Source organism: Squalius cephalus (assembly GCF_949319135.1).
Source record: "Squalius cephalus genome assembly, chromosome: 20".
Lineage (NCBI taxonomy): Eukaryota > Metazoa > Chordata > Actinopteri > Cypriniformes > Leuciscidae > Squalius > Squalius cephalus.
The window spans coordinates 35219859-35239858 of record NC_137141.1 but is presented as its reverse complement, the minus strand read 5'-3'; the positions used below and the strand labels follow the sequence as shown (position 1 = coordinate 35239858).

The following is a 20000-nucleotide window of genomic DNA, read 5'->3' as shown; positions in this document are numbered from 1 at the left end:
TAATAAACGCATGCATTTAGTCATTTAGTCTTCGAGGTCGATGTGTTTATGATGTGGCATTTGTTCTCCTGTGAAAACAAATCTAACAGTGTAATGGAGTAGCGGAGGAAGATTAATCACGAGGATATCAGCATGTGATATTAGTAGGTGACGGCTGGTTTAGTGTGGGAACGTGCAGATTAAGAGAGAGAGAGAGAGAGAGAGAGAGAGAGAGAGAGAGAGAGAGAGAGAGAGAGAGAGAGGGAGACTGAGAGAGAGAGTGAGAATGAGAGAGAGAGTGAGTGAGAGAGAGAGAGAGAGAGAGAGAGAGGGAGACTGAGAGTGAGAATGAGAGAGAGAGAGTGAGTGAGAGAGAGAGAGAGAGAGAGAGAGAGAGAGAGAGAGAGAGAGAGAGAGAGTTTGCCTTCACAAGCGCTTGTCTCTTTATCCTTCGCATAAAATTCAACATGAAACACTCGTTCACTTCTGTCATCCGGTTTATGGACAAGTTTGGGGTCGTATGATTTTTATGTTTCTGAAAGAGTCTCTTCTGCTCACCAAGGCTGCGTTTATTTGATCAAAAATACAGTAAAAACAGTGAAATATTAATATAATGTAAATCATCTGTTCTCTATGTGAATATACAGTAAAGTGTAATTTATTCCTGTGATCAAAGCTGAATGTTCAGCATCATTACTCCAGTCTTCAGTGTCACATGATCCTTCAGAAATCACTCTAATATGAGGATTTGATGCTCAAGGAACATTTATGATTATTATCAGTGTTGAAAACAGTTTAATATTTTTGTGGAAACTGTGATACATTTTATTTTTCAGGATTCTTTGATGAATAGAAAGTTCAAAAGAACAGCATTTATTTGAAATAGAATCTTTTGTAACATTATAAATGCCTTTAATGTTACTTTTGATCAATTTAATGCACGTGTATTTTAGTCTGTGTATTAAGTATTAATTTGTTTAAAAAGAAATCTTACTGTTTTTTATTTTGTTTATGCAAGGAACTTGATTTTATGAATTGGTCGGATGGTGAAAAGTGTCTATTCTAAGCATATTCTTCCATTCTAATGAAATATGATGAAACCAAACACTTGTTGTTCCTGTAGAGTGACGTCACTGAACTGAGTTAAGACACTCATTGATGTCATGTGACTGCAGCTGAGCTCCTGAAGCATCATGGGAAACTCTCACTCGTACCTTGGCCATCTTGGTTTTACTGTCTCCGGTGAGGAAGGAGAGATTATTGATCTCGTTCTGAACAACGAAGTTCTGCTCCTCCCTCTTGAAGTTCTGCAGAGACAGACAGTTTTAATATCACGAGGATTATTAGTATCACGTGATACGCCACAGATAAAGCTGCTCTCACGTGAGATTTACACCACAGGATGAAGATTTCTGCCACCATCCTGAAGAGCTCGTTAGAGTCGCCATCGGGTTCCTTCAGCCAGCGAGACCTGGAGTAATGCGTCACATCACACACACTTCATCAGTGTCAAATACAGACAAAACACACTAAAACACATACTAATAAATCATGTCGAATTAAAATAATGTAAAAATAAAAAACAATTAAATCAATGTGATAGTAACTAATTCTAAAATAAAATAAAAACATTTATAATAGCACTAATGACTAATTAAATAATAATAAACAATCAAAATAAAACACTAAAAATAAATGTCTAATTCAATTAAATAATTAAAAAACAATGAAAAAAGAATTTAATTAATAAATAAATAAATTATTAATTCAAAATGTAAAAAAACCTCTTTAATTTCCTTATTAATAAAAGAACACTAACAATAAAACACTAAAAATAAATGTCTAATTAAATTAAATAATTAAAAAATATATATATATTAAATTAATAAATAAAAAAGTATTAATTCAAAATGTAAAAAAATATAAAAATCCTTTAATTTCATTATTACACTAACAATCTAAAATTTTTTAATTAACATAAGTAATTGTATAATTAAATCAATCAAAATGAAACACTAATTATTAAATCATAACGTGAAAATTAAATAGTAATTATCAAAATAAAACACACACATTTTTTTTTTTTATTAAAATAAATCATTAAAAATAATCAAAATAAAAACTAGAGATAGTCGGGATCACCCCCACGCACGGCTTGGGCTCTGGAGCCACACTCCTGGAGAGAGGCTGGACTCTCTATCACTCTGGAGTTGCCCATGGTGAGAGGCGGCGGGCTGGTCCAGCTCAGCCGCCATGTGTTGGAGTTTACCCCGGTGAACGAGAGGGTCGCTTCCCTGCGCCTTCGGGTCGGGGACGGGTCTCTCACTGTCGTGTGCGCCTACGGGCTGAACGGCAGTGCAGAGTACCTGGCCTTCTTGGAGTCTCTGGGACGGGTGCTGGAAAGTGCTCCAACTGGGGGACTTCTACTGGGGGACTTCAACGCCCACGTGGGCAACGACAGTGACACCTGGAGGGGCGTGATTGGGAGGAACGGCCCCCCAATCTGAATCCGAGCGGTGTTCTATTATTGGACTTCTGTGCTAGTTACAGCTTGTCCATAACAAACAAGCATAAGGGTGTCCATCAGTGCACATGGCACCAGGACACCCTAGGCCGGAGGTCGATGATCAACTTTGTGGTCGCTTCATCCGACCTCCAGCCGTATGTCTTGGACACTCGGGTGAAGAGAGGGGCGGAGCTGTCAACTGATCACCACCTGGTGGTGAGTTGGATCCGATGGCAGGGGAGGAAGCTGGACAGACTCGGCAGACCCAAGCGTATTGTGAGGGTCTGTTGGGAACGTTTGGCCGAGTCTCCTGTCAGAGAGATCTTCAACTCCCACCTCCGGCGGAGCTTCGACCAGATCCCGAGGGAGTCTGGAGATATTGAGTCTGAGTGGACCATGTTCTCCACCTCCATTGTCGAAGCGGCCGCTCGGAGCTGTGGCCGTAAGGTCTCCGGTGCCTGTTGAGGCGGCAATCCCCGAACCCAGTGGTGGACACCAGAAGTAAGGGATGCCGTCAAGCTGAATAAGGAGTCCTATTGGGCCTGGCTGGCTTGCGGGACTCATGAGGCAGCTGACGGGTACCGACGGGCCAAGCGGACTGCAGCCCGGGTGGTTGTGGAGGCAAAAACTCGGGCCTGGGAAGAGTTCGGTGAGGCCATGGAGAAGGACTACCGGTCGGCCTCGAAGAGATTCTGGCAAACCGTCCGGTGCCTCAGGAGAGGGAAGCAGTGCCCTCCCAACACTGTTTACAGTGGAGGTGGGGAGCTGTTGACCTCGACTGGGGATATCACCGGACGGTGGAAGGAATACTTCGAGGATCTCCTCAATCCCGCCGTCACGTCTTCCACTGAGGAAGCAGAGGCTGAGGGCTCAGAGGCGGACTCGTCCATCACCCAAGCTGAAGTCACCGAGATAGTCAAGAAGCTCCTCGGTGGCAAGGCACCGGGGGTGGATGAGATCCGCCCTGAGTACCTCAAGTCTCTGGATGTTGTGGGGCTGTCTAGGCTGACACGCCTCTGCCTCATCGCGTGGCGGTCGGGGACAGTGCCTTTGGACTGGCAGACCGGGGTGGTGGTCCCTCTTTTTAAGAAGGGTGTGTTCCAACTACAGGGGGATCACACTTCTCAGGCTCCCCGGGAAAGTCTATGCCAGGGTACTGGAGAGGAGAATACGGCCGATAGTAGAACCTCGGATTCAGGAGGAACAGTGCGGTTTTCGTCCCGGCCGTGGAACACTGGACCAGCTCTATACCCTCTACAGGGTGCTGGAGGGTTCATGGGAGTTTGCCCAACCAGTCCACATGTGCTTTGTGGATTTGGAGAAGGCATTCGACTGTGTCCCTCACGGCGGCCTGTGGAGGGTGCTGTGGGAGTATGGGGTCCGGGGCCCTTTGCTAAGGGCTGTCCGGTCCCTGTACGACCGGAGCAGGAGCTTGGTGCACATTGCCGGCAGTAAGTCAGACTTGTTCCCGGTGTACGTTGGACTCCGGCAGGGCTGCCCTTTGTCACCGGTTCTGTTCATAATTTTTATGGACAGAATTTCTAGGCGCAGCCAGGGGCCGGAGGGGTGTCAGGTTTGGGGACCACACGATTTCGTCTCTGCTTTTTGCGGATGATGTTGTCGTGCTGGCCCCATCAGACCAGGACCTTTAGCATGCACTGGGGCGGTTTGCAGCCGAGTGTGAAGTAGCTGGGATGAGGATCAGCGCCTCCAAATCCGAGGCCATGGTTCTCAACAGCAACCTGACCGAAAGGACAAGATCCCGGATGCAGGCGGCCGAAATGAGCTTTCTCTGCAGGGTGGCTGGACGCTCCCTTAGAGATAGGATGAGGAGCTCGGTCATTCGGGAGAAGCTCAGTGTCTCTATCTGATGACGTCACGTGTCTCTATCTGATGACGTCACATGTCTGTATCTGATGACGTCATGTGTCTCTATCTGATGACGTCACGTGTCTCAGTGTGTGTGTCGCGTCACCTGTTGTTGTCCACGTAGCGGATGAGCATCGGGTAGAAGGCGTACAGGTCTCGGCACAGAACCGCGAACTCGTCAAGAATCAGAAGCTCCGCCTCCTGGGTGTCGGCCTTGCTCTCGGCCTTCAGAAGCTCCTCCTCCAACACCACCTTCACCGTCTTCTTCTTCAGCTTCTCCAGCGTGGGCAAGAAATGAGTCTTCAGCAGGTCGGCCCGCGCCTTACTGATGATGGGCTGAGCGTACACTGACACACACACACACACACACACACGTTGACACTACTGTACTAACTACATCTGTGAACGCTAACAAGCATGTGTAGTGTGATCGCATAGAGTTTGCATCTGCTATCCAGTAGGGAAGCAGGCAGGGATAGTGTCTGTATTATTTAGCATGCATGATTAGGATTAGTTTCACACTCAAGGCATTAGAAAACTAAACAGCAGGTTCTAAATAAGCTCTTTAAATAATAACATAATCATGACTATTTAAGTATCACTGATGTACTACTATGGTTCCTATTTCTGTTTTGAATTAGTTTTTCATTTTAATTTTCTATTTTAATTAATGTTTTAGTAATATTTTTTTCTGTCATTTTTTTTTTTTTTAATAAAAGGTACACTATGTAGCTTCTGGCCCTATCACGGTTAAAATAAAAATGCATGCAATTTGCGAAAGCATGCAACCTGTTACAGGGTTAATATAGTCAACTGAAATAAAAAACATAAATAAAAAAATGTGTTACTTGAAATATGATAAACTTTTTATAAAATAAAAAAGTAACTAAAATAACTCAAACTAAAATAAAAATTAATAAAAAAACATATAAACATTTTTAAAAAACTAATAAAAATGACAAATTACACAAAAAATTCCTACAACTTTAACTAAAATTAAAATGAACACAGAAAATATAAAAATGCATATAAACATTTATTTCAGCTAGTTGCCAAAGCAACCTTTCTCAATTTTGTTTAGTTTAAGTATTAAAATAACACATTTTAAGTTAATAAAACTATGTGGACATATTTTTAAATAATAATAATAATAAAGACAGAAAAACACACAACAAAATTACTAAAACTTTAACTAAAATTAAAAATAAAAACAAAAATAGGAATATATATAAAAAATAAAATGTAATTCAAAATATGGATAAAAAACTAAATTAAAATGAAAACCAAAACTATAAATGCAAACTAATTCGAAATGGAAATAAAATGAAAAACTATACAGACATAGAAAAAATAAAATAAAAAGAAAACTTATTTTAAAAAAACAAAAACAAAATGAAAAAACAAATAAAATTACTGGAACATTAATTTTAACGAAAACATAAAATATAAAAATGCAAACTAATTCAAAATAAAGATAATTATAATAGCATCTCAGTGCAGTGTCAGTGTGGATGAATATCTGCTTTAACTTTGTTAGTGTTAATGGAACAAAAGTTTTCCCGCAGGACTGAACGCAGGAGTGTGTGTGTGTGTGCGCAGCTCTGCTCACCTGCGATGCGCTTCATCCAGGAGGCCTCGTCGATGCCCAGGTTACTGTTGAGGATCTTCAGGATGTTCCCCAGGACGAGGCTCAGGTGCTCTGATGTGACGGTGGAGCTGCAGACGCCGGGTCGGTTCTCCGGGCCTCGCTCCCACCAGTACGACAGGTAGTTGCACAGCATCGGCAGAACCACCTCGATCACGTGAGGCATCTCTGTGTATCGGGCGCCAGACTCAGACATGTCATTAATGTCCTTCATCAGAGCGTCCAGACGAGGCATCTCAGGACACACGTCCTCCACGCTCTCCGGCATCCCTACGACTGACACGCACACACACAGGGAAGGACACGGACACGGACACACACACACACGCGGACACGCACACACACACAGTAAGATCTGTAGACTGTTTATAGTTTTCAAGTGATGCAACAAACTGGTGCATGAATGTCTAGTTGAACTGATGCGTCACAGGTGTGTTAATTGGCTGTTGTCAGGTAGCTTCAAATATGGCTCATCATCATCATCATCATAAACTGCAATAAAAACAACAGATTTGCACCCGTGCGTGACCGAATGAACCCCAGGAAGTGCATTAGTGCGGCGTGTGCGACTCACTGGCTCGTTCACGAGACGTCTTTGTGTTGAACACAGAGCAAGGGTTGTGTTTGTTGAGCAGTGGCTCGAGGAAGGCAACGGGCATCGCACCCGCTAGAGTCGCCAAACACTCGCCCAGCGCCGGGAGCTGCCTACAACACACACACACACACACACACACACACACACACACACATCAACACAACAAGAAAACACAAGCACACGGACACAAAACACATGTAACATACACGCAACACATGTAACATACACATAACACATGTAACACGCACACAACACATGTAATGCACCCGTAACACACACACACATAACGTAACACGCACGTGTAACACGTGCACACAACACACGCAACACACACACACACACACACACACACACACACACACACACACAACACATGTAACATACACATAACACATGTAACATACACATAACACATGTAACACGCACACACAGCACATGTAACTCACCCGTAACACACACACACACACACACACACACACACACACACACACACACACACACACACACACACACACACACACACGTAACGTAACACGCACGTGTAACACATGCACACAACATTTAACACACACGCAACATGCACACACACAACACATGAAAAAGGCACAGGTAACATGCACACACAACACGTAACGCACGTGTCATGTACACACAACACATGTAAAACGCACACAACACGTAACACACCCATAACACGCACACACATCACATGTAAAGCATGCGCACACAACACATGTAACGCGCACGTACAACAAACCCAACACAGGCACACACACACAACACATGTAACACACCCGTAACACACACACAGAACATTATGTAACACACACATAACACGAAACACAACACAGGCACACACACACAACACAGACACACACACACAACAGACACACACACAACACAACACACACACACAGCATAAGAGCATGTCCAACACATCAGCTTCAGGTGAAGAAGACTCTGGGATCCGCTCACCGCTCCACATAGATGTTTTTTCCAGTCCCCAGCGCGTATAAACTGGTCAGGATTCGATAACACGACACCTGCACATCATCCACTGAGAAAACACACAGAAAACACAAGCATTAGAGTTAAAAAAAAAAAGTAAGCCTATATGACATTTCCAATCATTTTTATTTACTTAACATTATTGAAAAGAAAAGATGTTTCAGAGGATTTTTTGTTTGTTTATAATAACATCATAAAACGCTCAATAAGAGCAGGAACATGAATTTAGAAAGTAAACAGTCAGCATGAGCTCAACATGAGAAAGAATCTACTTTTGGACATTGGCGTGTTGTTGTGCAGCGACTCACACAGCAGGTCACAGCCGAACTGATGTTCAGTGATGTGTTCGAACAGCGCGGTCAGGATCGGCAGCAGAGCCGCGGTCGTGTAGTTGATGTTCTGCGAGACGCCCTTCATCTGGCTGCGCGAGTGAGTGAACTTGCCCAGCTTCAGGTTCTCCAACGTCTTCTCCAGATCCTCAGCGGCATTCTCGAAGAACGTCCTCAAACCGGCTTTGACCAGCTCGGATCCGGATTTCATCACGGTCCTGCGAGAGAAACCATCCGTCACCGCAGTCCAACAAATCAGCTTGATCTCATTAACATATCCATAAGAAATCAGGGCATTAAAGGTGCAGTCTGTAATAATGACAAACAATCTAGTGGTCAAAATAGGTACTGCAGTCCAAATTCAAAATATCAGAGATCGTTGTTTCCCCGCCTCCTCAGACTCGACGCTCACGCGGGTTGCCAGTTTGAGGGCATGTTTAGCATGTTTCCTAAATATCTGCAAACATATTATGGTATTTTTATGCTTTAGTAGAGTAAAAAAGTTACATACAGCACCTTTAATAACACAGCACTGGATCTGGAAAATATTGATTTGCAAAAAATCCCTAATATCACCTACTTTGAGGTCAAAAACATCAAAAGACTCTTAATCGCAAAATAAGAATGAGGATTTTTCAAATTATATGTATCAGCTTTAATGCACTTGCACTTACAAAAGTAGCCAAATGTTTAGACAAAATTCAAAATGTGATATTTAACTTCTGCAAAGGAGTGGAAAAATATGTTCAAATACTCCATTTAATGTCAAACTCAACATAAACAGGTTAATAAGTATAAATAAATAAATCTGTATTTTTCTGTTGCTGTTTGAATAAAAACAGAATATCTGGGTCATGATTGCATTTTCTTCCACCATAATTCTCACCTTGAAATCAGGATTATGCATAAAATATTGTCATACATGTGAAAAGCAGATGAAAATTTAAAAAATAGATGCAACCCCACTCAGAGGAAGATAGGAATCACTGTTTTGATTTTTATGACAAAAAGTAGTATTCAGAATGTGTCATTTAACTTCTGCAAAGGAGTGGGAAAATATGATAAAATACTTAATTTAATGTGAAAGAAATTCACAAAAAGACAAGTTAATAAATAAATAAATAAATAAAGTTTGGATATAGTAAAAAACATAGCAGAAAACATGCATTTTCTTCTGTTACTGGCCATTATTCTAACCTTGAAATCATAGTTAGGCATAAAATAGTCATAAAAGTGGAAATAAAAAATTATTCCCATGTATATATATATATATATAAAAAGAAGTGGGCCCAGTAAGGAGCCCTGAGGTACTCAACTAATAATAGGAGCTGAGGATGAGGAAAACTTACACAAAGCTACAGGAAAAGTCATGTCTTTAAGAGAAGAACTAAACCCTTGATGTCGACCCAATGTTTTAGATGCCAGAGAAGGATACTATGATCCACAGTATCAAAAAGGCAGTGGTAAGTTCGAGTAAAATCAATCAACCGCAAGCGAAATATCGTTTGACACTTTCAGCAATCCGACAAACACTTTCACCGACTCCGTATGACATCCCAGAGCAAAACAGGTAAATTTTTTGAACCAGCACCCCAAAATGAGTAAGAAAAATGAAATATAATGCAGGTCGGTGAAATGGAAGGACTCGTACCTGGTGTCGAGTGTGTGTGCGAGGATGTGCAGACAGCTGACCATAGTGGTGGAGTCACTTCCTACAAACACACACCAGAAACCACTGAAAACCAAACACTCAATGAATATCACAGAGAGAGAGAGACACGATGATCTTACCAAACAGAGAGATCCTGTGTCTAACCAGAGCGGCCAGCTTACAGAACAGACTAGCAGCAGAGAAGTGAAGAAGACAGTGAGAGGAAGAAGAAACGCAAGCTTAGACAAGTGAAGAGCGAAGAATCACTGCTGATTGAGTCATTAGCCACCAAAATATTCATATATCATAACACATAACATTTCCACCATGGAGTAAAAAATAAAAAAGGCCATATAAATCAACATTTATAGATGATGCGTCACGACCGAAGAAGAAATTCAATTGAATCGACATATTTTAACGACAAGATACATATTTACATAATCAATTATGTCACATAAGACGCTGCATCACCTGGTGACCATCTCTTTCTCTTTGTTAGACGCGTATCCGCTGCTGCTCAGATTCTTAGTGGGCGACGACAGAAAGTAGAGCGAGTGGTTTTTAAAATACTGGTCTATGAGTGGGAGGAGCACCTACAGGAAGTACAACAGGTAAACAGGAAATTAAACTCCGTATGATGAAGAATATGTGTATATTATACAGTCAAACCAAAATGTATTCACACACCTTCAACATTTCTCACATCATCTCAGTTTATTCGCTATAGTTTAGAAAATGGTGATAAAATATGAGCAGAACTCAGTTGATATTTGACTGGTTTTGTCCGTCCTTCTGTTAGACTGTCTCACACATGAATTATGTTGAATATCTGTCAGCTGTTAAATTTAACTACACAATTAGATAATACCAGTTTAGCTCAACCAATCACCAAGCAATGCTTCATTGTGTTCAGTCTGTGTGTAAAAAGAGCATTAGCAATTAAAGACAACACACTTCAGCAAAACATGATCAGCTCAAAGTGTCCCAATCAGTTTTGGTCCCAATTTTTTATACATTTTACTGGTAGTCACTGTATGGAGAATTATTGGGTATAATATGTCACAGTTTACTTTATTTTGCTCTCCTCACTTACAGAAATGAACTATAGTGTCCTGCACACACTAGTAAAACAAATATAAAAAATTATATCTAGTGTCTGAATCATTTTTGGTTTGAATGTGTGTATATATAATTACAATTAGATGATCAAACCTTAGCAAAGAACTTGATCTCCTGTTCATGTGGTGACCTGTCGTTCTTTCCACTGGCCGCCATCGCCTCTGAAACCAGCGAGAGTGTGACGGTTAATTCATGATCTAAACAGAATCTGTGACAGAACAAGCGTCTGGGGAATCGCATGACTCCAGACAAACAGAAGAAACTGACCGAGGTGAGCGATGAACTCCTGTGCGGAGTCGACGTATTTCAGCAGCTTCTTCAGAAACTTGTAGGCGAAGCGTTTCTCCATGGAGGAAGAGTCCTGCTCCATGTCCTTCAGACCCCTGGGAGAAACACAACGGCACGTTACACTCAGTCCTCGTGCGAGCACACGCGTGTAAAAGTGCACACGTCTGCACCTGCTGATGGCGTATCCGTTGGTCTGGAGAAAGCGGAAGAGATCTTGTGCTCTCTCTCGGTCCTTGGCTTTCTCTTTGGCAGTGAGCGTGTCGTATGGCACCAGCAGCGGATGCGTTCCTCCTGCACCTGAGAGCACACGCAACACGACACGCATGACCTTCACATGTCACGCATGACCATCACACTTCATGCATGACATTATTCACACGCCACGCATGACATTATTCACACGTCACGCATGACATTCACACGTCACGCATGACTATCACACATCATGCATGACATTATTCACACGCCACGCATGACATTATTCACACGTCACGCATGACATTATTCACACGCCACGCATGACATTATTCACACGTCACGCATGACATTCACACGTCACGCATGACTATCACACATCATGCATGACATTATTCACACGTCACGCATGACTATCACACATCATGCATGACATTATTCACACGCCACGCATGACATTATTCACACGTCACGCATGACATTATTCACACGCCACGCATGACATTATTCACACGTCACGCATGACATTCACACGTCACGCATGACTATCACACATCATGCATGACATTATTCACACGCCACGCATGACATTATTCACACGTCACGCATGACATTATTCACACGCCACGCATGACATTATTCACACGTCACGCATGACATTATTCACACGTCACGCATGACATTCACACGTCACGCATGACTATCACACATCACGCATGACATTATTCACACGCCACGCATGACATTATTCACACGTCACGCATGACATTATTCACACGTCACGCATGACTATCACACATCATGCATGACATTATTCACACGCCACGCATGACATTATTCACACGTCACGCATGACATTATTCACACGCCACGCATGACATTATTCACACGTCACGCATGACATTATTCACACGCCACGCATGACATTATTCACACGCCACGCATGACATTATTCACACGTCACGCATGACATTATTCACACGTCACGCATGACCATCACACATCACGCATGACCATCACACATCATGCATGACATTATTCACACGCCACGCATGACATTATTCACACGTCACGCATGACATTATTCACACGTCACGCATGACATTATTCACACGTCACGCATGACCTTATTCACACGTCACGCATGACCATCACACATCATGCATGACATTATTCACACGCCACGCATGACATTATTCACACGTCACGCATGACATTATTCACACGTCACGCATGACCTTATTCACACGTCACGCATGACCATCACACATCACGCATGACCATCACACATCATGCATGACATTATTCACACGCCACGCATGACATTATTCACACGTCATGCATTACATTATTCACACGTCACGCATGACCTTATTCACACGTCACGTATGACCATCACACGTCACGCATGACATTATTCACACGTCATGCATGACATTATTCACACGTCACGCATGACCATCACACGTCACGTATGACCTTCACACGGCACAATCACTGAAAGCTGAGGACAAGAGAGACAAACCTCTAGTTCCCAGATCACTCTTCTTTTTCTTGGCCCAGATGTTGTGATAGTTTTCAGCCACAACCTCAACCATCGACTGAAAAACAGACAACAAAACACTCAAAAACCACCCAGAAACCACTCTATTAGCCCTGGAAAGTCCAGAGTCTACCTAGAATACACTTGCATCAATAATACAATGAACACGCTGGTCTGTAATATTAGGGCTGTCAAAATGAACGCGTTAACGCATGCGATTCATTTTTTCAGTTTTACACGTTAAAAATATTTAATGCAATTAACGCAGCATCCGTTTTTTCCCCTTCATCCTCTGGCCAGCATTATTATATATGATTACGCTCTTATTCATGCAAATGCATTTAAACTATTCAAGCACGATAAGACACAAAAGAAAACGCAGTGCAGTAAACACACAAAATTAAGCCAAAATGCCTGTTTTGTCAAGTATCCTTGCAAACACAGTCTTAAAGGAGTTAAATGAAGTCTTAAAGTAAGAAAATTGGATGCATCAGATCCGCGTCATGTGCATTTGGTCTTAAAGTGACAGCAGCCTAATAAACCTGCAGTCATTAAGGATAATCAAAGAAGAAGAGAAAATCACTCACTGCTCTTGACTGAATAACTTTTGTAGCTTCAATAAGGACTGATCTATATTTCATTTATAATTTATGCAGTGAAGACATATCAGTACATCATTTAATTCAAGTTTTAGTTAACCATAAATTCGAACTGTTGTACAATGTGGGCACAAATCTCCAGATGTTGGATGATGTCACCTGTTGTTCTCTGGACAGCTGGACGCTGCTCAAGTCCACGGGACTCGGATTGAAGCCGTTACCCTGAATACACACAATCGCAAACGTGAATCTATCAGTTCTGTGTTATTGAATTGGGCTCATTGTTCATGATCTGATTTGAGGCTTGCTGGTCTCTTATTGATTAAATCATTGCACTTCTACAGTTAGCAAACGATTAAACACAAAGACACCTGAGAGGCCTGTGAAATGCGCCGCATTTTCTCCACCTCTCTCTGCTGAAACATGGTTTCTCCTTCTTTGGTTCGGTCGATGCTCCAGCCCATCGCTAACATGCTCTTCAGGGACTCGCGAACCGTCCAGCGGTAAACCTCCTTCTCCTGCGGGCAGAAACACGCAAACACTCACACTGAGAGTCAAGATCCAATAGCGCTGGATGTTCTGAGGGCTGGTTTGTACCTTCTCTGTGAGCGATTTGTAGGATCTCAGCATCGGGTGAGTTTTTGCTTTTTCATCGACGGTTTCTCCGTGTTTCCAGCCTAGAAGCACCTGAACACCGAGCACACGGAAACATCTCTCACGCTTGCATTTACACATTTATCCAAAGCAGCTTACAGTCAATTAAAGTCAATGTTTAGTGTGTTCTCTGTGTATTTCTATACAATACAGATGTTTCAAAGCAGCTGTACAGTAATAAACTGAAATATTATTCAATTATGACACAATTTCAGCTGTAATGACAGAAGACAAAAGTGTCATTCAGAAGTTTTGTTTTCATCTGATAGTGTCAGTACAGATAAACAAGATTATTACTTTTTTTTTTTTTTTTTACCTCACTGACAGATTTTAGTTCTTGTTTTAATCATAAACTCACTTAATTTTCATTAATTTTCAGAAAGCAAGACTTAATATCTCACGTAATTTTTCTTCTCCGGTAAATGTATCTTGATTTAAGAAGATATGAGGAAGAACATCCGTTTTTGCAGTGTAAAAAAGGTTATTGTGACTTTTTTATCTGTTTTCAATTCAGAAATGTATATTTGTATTAGGGCTGTCAAGCAATTACATATTTTAATCGAATTAATTACATGATGTGCTGATTCATTAATCTAATAACAAATAAACATTTAATTACCCCCCAAAAGATAATGTAAAGTCCTTATTGTGTTAAATGAGAAAATAATCAAATATTCATTACAAAATTTCTAAATTTGATTGAACATAGAATTTATTACACACACTTTTTAGGCTATAACAACCATGATATTTTTTCCTGTATGACTTTCTTTCCTCTGAGGAACACAAAAGAAGATATTTTAAGAAATTCCTCACTTTTTTTAACATTCTTCAAAATATCCCTTTAATAGTTTTTTTTTTTAAATATGGAAATATGAAATATAAATGATACCCTAAATAAGAAACTACAACTGCCAGGTAGGTGGCGGTAAATATCTAAATTAGTAAGTTATTGAATCATTCATTCAGTTTGTTTAAACAGAATCATTCAGGAGTGAAGTAAATGGCTCTCTTTATGAACGAGTCATTGAATCATTGGTTCACCCGACTGATTCGCTCAAACGCAGATTCATTCAGAAATGAAACATTGCTGTGTGTTGCTCAGAGACGCACAACAGTTCTGCTCAGGCTTTAATCTTAATATTTTCATTGGCAAAATGAGCAAAAGCAGACAATACTGTGTCTAAAATAACCCCATATTAACTTCTTATTTATTGAACTGCTGTATAAAATCAATATCACTTTTGCACTCGTGCGATTCGGGACAAAAACAGCACTCGTGTGATATTGCGTAACTATAACGTGACAAATACTGTGTGAGACAAAAACTCATCCAGGGGCATTTTTGCCCTGATATGTTGAATTTTAGGCTCATTCTAACTGGATTCTACAGGCTTCATCATGCAGTGAGCTTCTGTCCTGCTTCACGCTCGTCTCCGATCATCTGTATGAAATGTAAGAAGAACGACAGGTCTGTTTCATCGACTCGCCTTCTCAGCGGCCCATTTGTCATGGGAATGTTCAGCGTATTTGTGTGCGATGAACTCCAGCTTCTCGGGGAGGCAGATGCTGCGAGAGGAAAACCAGGAAAGTCATTCGTCCCAGAACGCCAATGTTCAGATTTGCATTTGTAAATATTTTATTTAGTTTTATAGGTTGAGCATATCATGGACTGAAAACACCCCTTTGAATTTTTTAATGTCTGATATCTGTGAAGGAGTCTGTTTAAATCAGTCAGTGATCATTTGAATCATGGTGTACATTCATATACATGATTATTTAATTTTTGTATCTATTTTTTGTTCTGTCTCTGAGTCTCTCACTGTCATATGCACGTACTTGGCTGTGTTTATGGGTCTGGGGTCGAAGTTTCCCTGCGCGTCCACAGACACCGGCTTCTCCAGCGTTGTGCTGAGCGTCGAGTCGATGTAATCGGGAGGTAGAGCTCCGGCGATGGCACTCAGACACGGCATGGCCATCTTAAACAGATCCTGTTCATACTTCTGCACACACACATTCACAGAGTCAAAGACTCAATATAACAGGCCGAGAGTTTGGGGTCGCTGAGGTTTATTTTTATTTTTGAAAGACATCTCTTCTGCTCACCATGGCTGCATTTATTTGATCAAACACAGTAAAACAGTGAAATATTATTGTAATGTAAATCATCTGTTCTCTATGTGAATATATAGTAAAGTGTAATTTATTCCTGTGATCAAAGCTGAATTTTCAGCATCATTACTCCAGTCTTCAGTGTCACATGATCCTTCAGAAATCACTCTAATATGATGATTTGATGATCAAGAAACATTCATTATTATCAATGTTGAAAAAAATGTGTGGAAACCATCATACAATTTATTTTTTAGGATTATTTGATGCATAAAAAGTTCAAAAAGAACAGCATTTGTTTGAAATAGAATCTAGAACATTATAAATGTATTTATTGTCACTTAGCTCTCATGTTATATTCTGGTCATTTTGACCCGGAGAAGATTTTCTTTTTCCAGAAAACATTAGTCAATGTTACTGCACTGGACTAAAACCTACTGACCCAGGATATAACATCACAAAAATGATGGTGTTTTGGTCAAAAATGAGCATCCTACAAAAAGCTGCTTATAATTCTCTCGCCATGCTGTTATCAACAAATATTGCACATCAACTTGTTTCCTTTCAGTTAGCACATGTTTTAGCATAGGCCTCATTGATCTGAGTTTATGGACCAATATTAGTTGACAATATAGCTTAATGAGAGATTTGCAAGCAATTTTTAACACCAAATTAGGTAAAGGATGTTCAGCACAAGGGTTAAATGTGTCCTTGTCACATTAAATGATCAATCTACTGACCCCAAACTTTTGAATGGAAGTGTACAGCCACATAATTACCCAGCATGCTCCAACAATCACAAACGAGCAAATATCCCTGTTCACCTTCTGAGAGAGAGAATCGAAGATTCCCCAGAAGATCTTCTTGGTGAGCAGAAGCTCCTCTTCAGACGAGAGACCGTAACTTCCCCATCCCGACGGCAGGCAGTAATACTTCCAGTTCTGCTCGTAATGATTCGTCAACAGCTGCGACACACACACACGATCATCCTCATTAAAATATATAGAGGTTATGCGTGTGACGTCACCATCGGCCGGAGTGACTGCGGTTACACACACTGAGTGGCAGAAAGACTGAGTGGCAAAAAGACTGAGTGGCAGAAAGACTGAGTGGCAGAAACACTGAGTGGCAGAAACACTGAGTGGCAGAAAGACTGAGTGGCAGAAACACTGAGTGGCAGAAACACTGAGTGGCAGAAAGACTGAGTGGCAGAAACACTGAGTGGCAGAAAGACTGAGTGGCAGAAACACTGAGTGGCAAAAAGACAGTGGCAGAAACACTGAGTGGCAGAAACACTGAGTGGCAGAAAGACTGAGTGGCAGAAAGACTGAGTGGCAGAAACACTGAGTGGCAGAAACACTGAGTGGCAGAAAGACTGAGTGGCAGAAACACTGAGTGGCAGAAAGACTGAGTGGCAGAAAGACAGAGTGTCAAAAAGACTGAGTGGCAGAAACACTGAGTGGCAGAAAGACAGTGTCAGAAACACCGAGTGGCAAAAAGACAGAGTGTCAAAAAGACTGAGTGGCAAAACCGGATTTAGACTTATATTGTATTCATATAAAGCGTTCACAGGCAAATTTGCTTTATGTATTTCCTAGACGTTGAAATCAGGCTCATATAAATGTCTGGAAAAACGATTATTGACTGCATGACAATATCCATGATCACTGGATCTTTGGTAAGTTGTAAGGAACACTATATCGAGTCCAACCTTTAGTTTAAACTGATCGTTTGTTTTACTCGTGTTTTCACAGTTTCCTCTATTAAATCCAGTCACTCAGCAGCTCTTCTGCCACTCAGTCCGGCTGAGCGAGTGTGTTCCCGCGGGAAAGTGACGTCAATGCATAACCTCAATCGCCGCCTTTAATTTTTGGGGTGGGAATCCTAATGCTAATGGCATTGGAATGATCATATATGGGGGCCGTGGCATGAAAAACATCTAAAGCATGTGCTGGGCTTCTGAGAGAGGCGGGGCCTAGATAAGGGGCGGGGACTGAGTCAAATCTGGCATGATGAATGTGGGAGTGACTTAGAAGGGGTGGAGTCACGCTACAGAATAACCGAGGGAAATAAAACTGAGATATGGTGAAGAAAACTCTACAGAGACATGATGGAAGTATAAACACAATCTCTGTCATGTATGAAGGCGATGATCAGATGATGTTTACCTTCAGAGGCATCTTACAGTATTCAGACAACAGCGGCACGTCAAACACCAGCCGACGCAGAAGATGCTGCAACATGGAGGGTCTGAGGTACCTGGAACAGAGGTCAGAGGTTAAATCATCTAGTCTGCCGCTTCTGATCTACTCGAGCAGGCGTACGCACTTGCAGACGGCCAGTAAGCACTCCTCGATGGCGTCCCGCTGGGCTTTGGTGAGCGAGCAGCCCTTGGACAGGCGGTAGATGGTGTAAAGCGTGGAGTCGATGAGCGCGGCGTGATGTTCGGTGCCGGAGAAGTGTGGAGCGCAGCGGGTCAGCAGAGGAAGCATCGCAGAACCGATGTACCGGTTCATGGCCAGAGCCGTTTCAGTGGTGCGCAAAGCCTCCTGGGAATGGACAGAAGACGAGATGAATCAAGAGAACTCAGACCGTACGTGATTCATCAGCTTGTCTGGAAGCTACAGGATCATGTGGTTTGGATCAGTTGGAGGAGGAGGAAGTGTTTACAAAGCAAACGTGCAAACTATCCACCATTTACTAGGAGCCTACATTATTGAAATCAGAGGTTGTATTAGTTAACATTAGTTAATGCACTGTGAACTCACATGAACACACAATGAGCTGGATTTTTTTTAACTAAGATTAATAAATACAAAATACTAATAAAATAATAAATGGTTAGTTCATGTTAGTTAGCCTAATACATTAACTAATGTTAACAAATCAAACTAGTTCTTTACTCAGAACACCTCTTAAAATGAGAATGTAAGTGTGCGTACCTCATTTTTTAGTAAGAGTGGTTAGCAAGGTTTAACCTTAATAATCTACAGTATTTTCAGGTTATTTATATGACAGTGTAGATTTTTGTAGAAAAGTAAAAAAAATGTGTGTAGAAATTACCTAAAACATTATTTAGTTTAGACTGGAGTGAGGTGAAACCAGAAAAAAAATGCAAAGCGAGTTGTTGTTAGTTAGCTGCTAATTTTACTCAATTGTATATGGTAGAAAATTTGACTATTAGTTCAAATAAACTTTTTAATGCTACTTTTTTGTTCTACTTTTTGATACTGATATGATTATATACCAAATGATTATCAGGTCTAGCAAAGAAGGATTTTATTTTACAAAGCTATGAAATCCAGTGGTAAAATCACAGCTAAAAAAAAGCTTGAAAGGATGACAGTGTCTGTCGGCCACCACCGAAGACCGTTTCTGAGCCAGGAAAAACCCTGTTGCATAAAGCGCTTTAGAAATAAACGTGACTTGACTTCTACTGCAATAAACCCTGTGATCATGTACACAGTTTCCCACAGCTACTTTAGGAACAGAAGTGAGTGATCCCTTAAACTGGCAGCATTAGTGTTTTAAACTCGATCAGCAGACAGAGCGCTGCGGGTGAGACAGAGAGGCTCATGGGATCAGATGATGTGTGTGTGTGTGTGTGTGTGTTCTGTGACTGACCGTGTCCAGCGAGGCGGCGGCTCTCAGGTCCGGCAGGAATCCCACCTCTAGCAGATGCAGAAGAAAGCTCTGGTCCTCGATGCCATAGACACGGTCCAGAAACAGCACCATCGGGGCCTTGTGATCCGGACAGAAGCTGGCCGACACGTCAGGCTCAGTGACACTGCCGTCTGTGTGTGTGTGTGTGTGTGTGTGTGTGTGTGTGTGTGTGTGTGTGTGAGTGTGTGTGTGTGTGTGTGAGAGTGAGTGAGTGAGTGAGTGAGTGAGTGAGAGAGAGAGAG

General features: G+C 41.6%; 1 protein-coding gene across 1 annotated transcript in view; it reads right to left on the bottom strand.

Moving 5' to 3' along the window:
- LOC307148400 (ryanodine receptor 3) overlaps positions 1–20000 on the bottom strand; it is a 176833-nt gene that overhangs the window by 56400 nt on the left and 100433 nt on the right. Inside the window, exons 49-71 of the mRNA XM_079853889.1 lie at positions 19720–19889; positions 18424–18644; positions 18264–18354; positions 16920–17060; positions 15823–15986; positions 15474–15552; positions 13927–14016; positions 13701–13847; positions 13489–13551; positions 12713–12788; positions 11163–11289; positions 10972–11087; positions 10798–10865; positions 10057–10178; positions 9723–9772; positions 9583–9643; positions 7911–8149; positions 7570–7651; positions 6574–6704; positions 5964–6275; positions 4461–4701; positions 1363–1450; positions 1194–1286 (exon numbers count right to left, since the gene is read on the bottom strand). Of these exons, the coding sequence (XP_079710015.1) occupies positions 1194–1286; positions 1363–1450; positions 4461–4701; positions 5964–6275; positions 6574–6704; positions 7570–7651; positions 7911–8149; positions 9583–9643; positions 9723–9772; positions 10057–10178; positions 10798–10865; positions 10972–11087; positions 11163–11289; positions 12713–12788; positions 13489–13551; positions 13701–13847; positions 13927–14016; positions 15474–15552; positions 15823–15986; positions 16920–17060; positions 18264–18354; positions 18424–18644; positions 19720–19889 (2972 nt within the window). The remainder of the gene's footprint in view (positions 1–1193; positions 1287–1362; positions 1451–4460; positions 4702–5963; positions 6276–6573; positions 6705–7569; positions 7652–7910; positions 8150–9582; positions 9644–9722; positions 9773–10056; positions 10179–10797; positions 10866–10971; positions 11088–11162; positions 11290–12712; positions 12789–13488; positions 13552–13700; positions 13848–13926; positions 14017–15473; positions 15553–15822; positions 15987–16919; positions 17061–18263; positions 18355–18423; positions 18645–19719; positions 19890–20000) is intronic.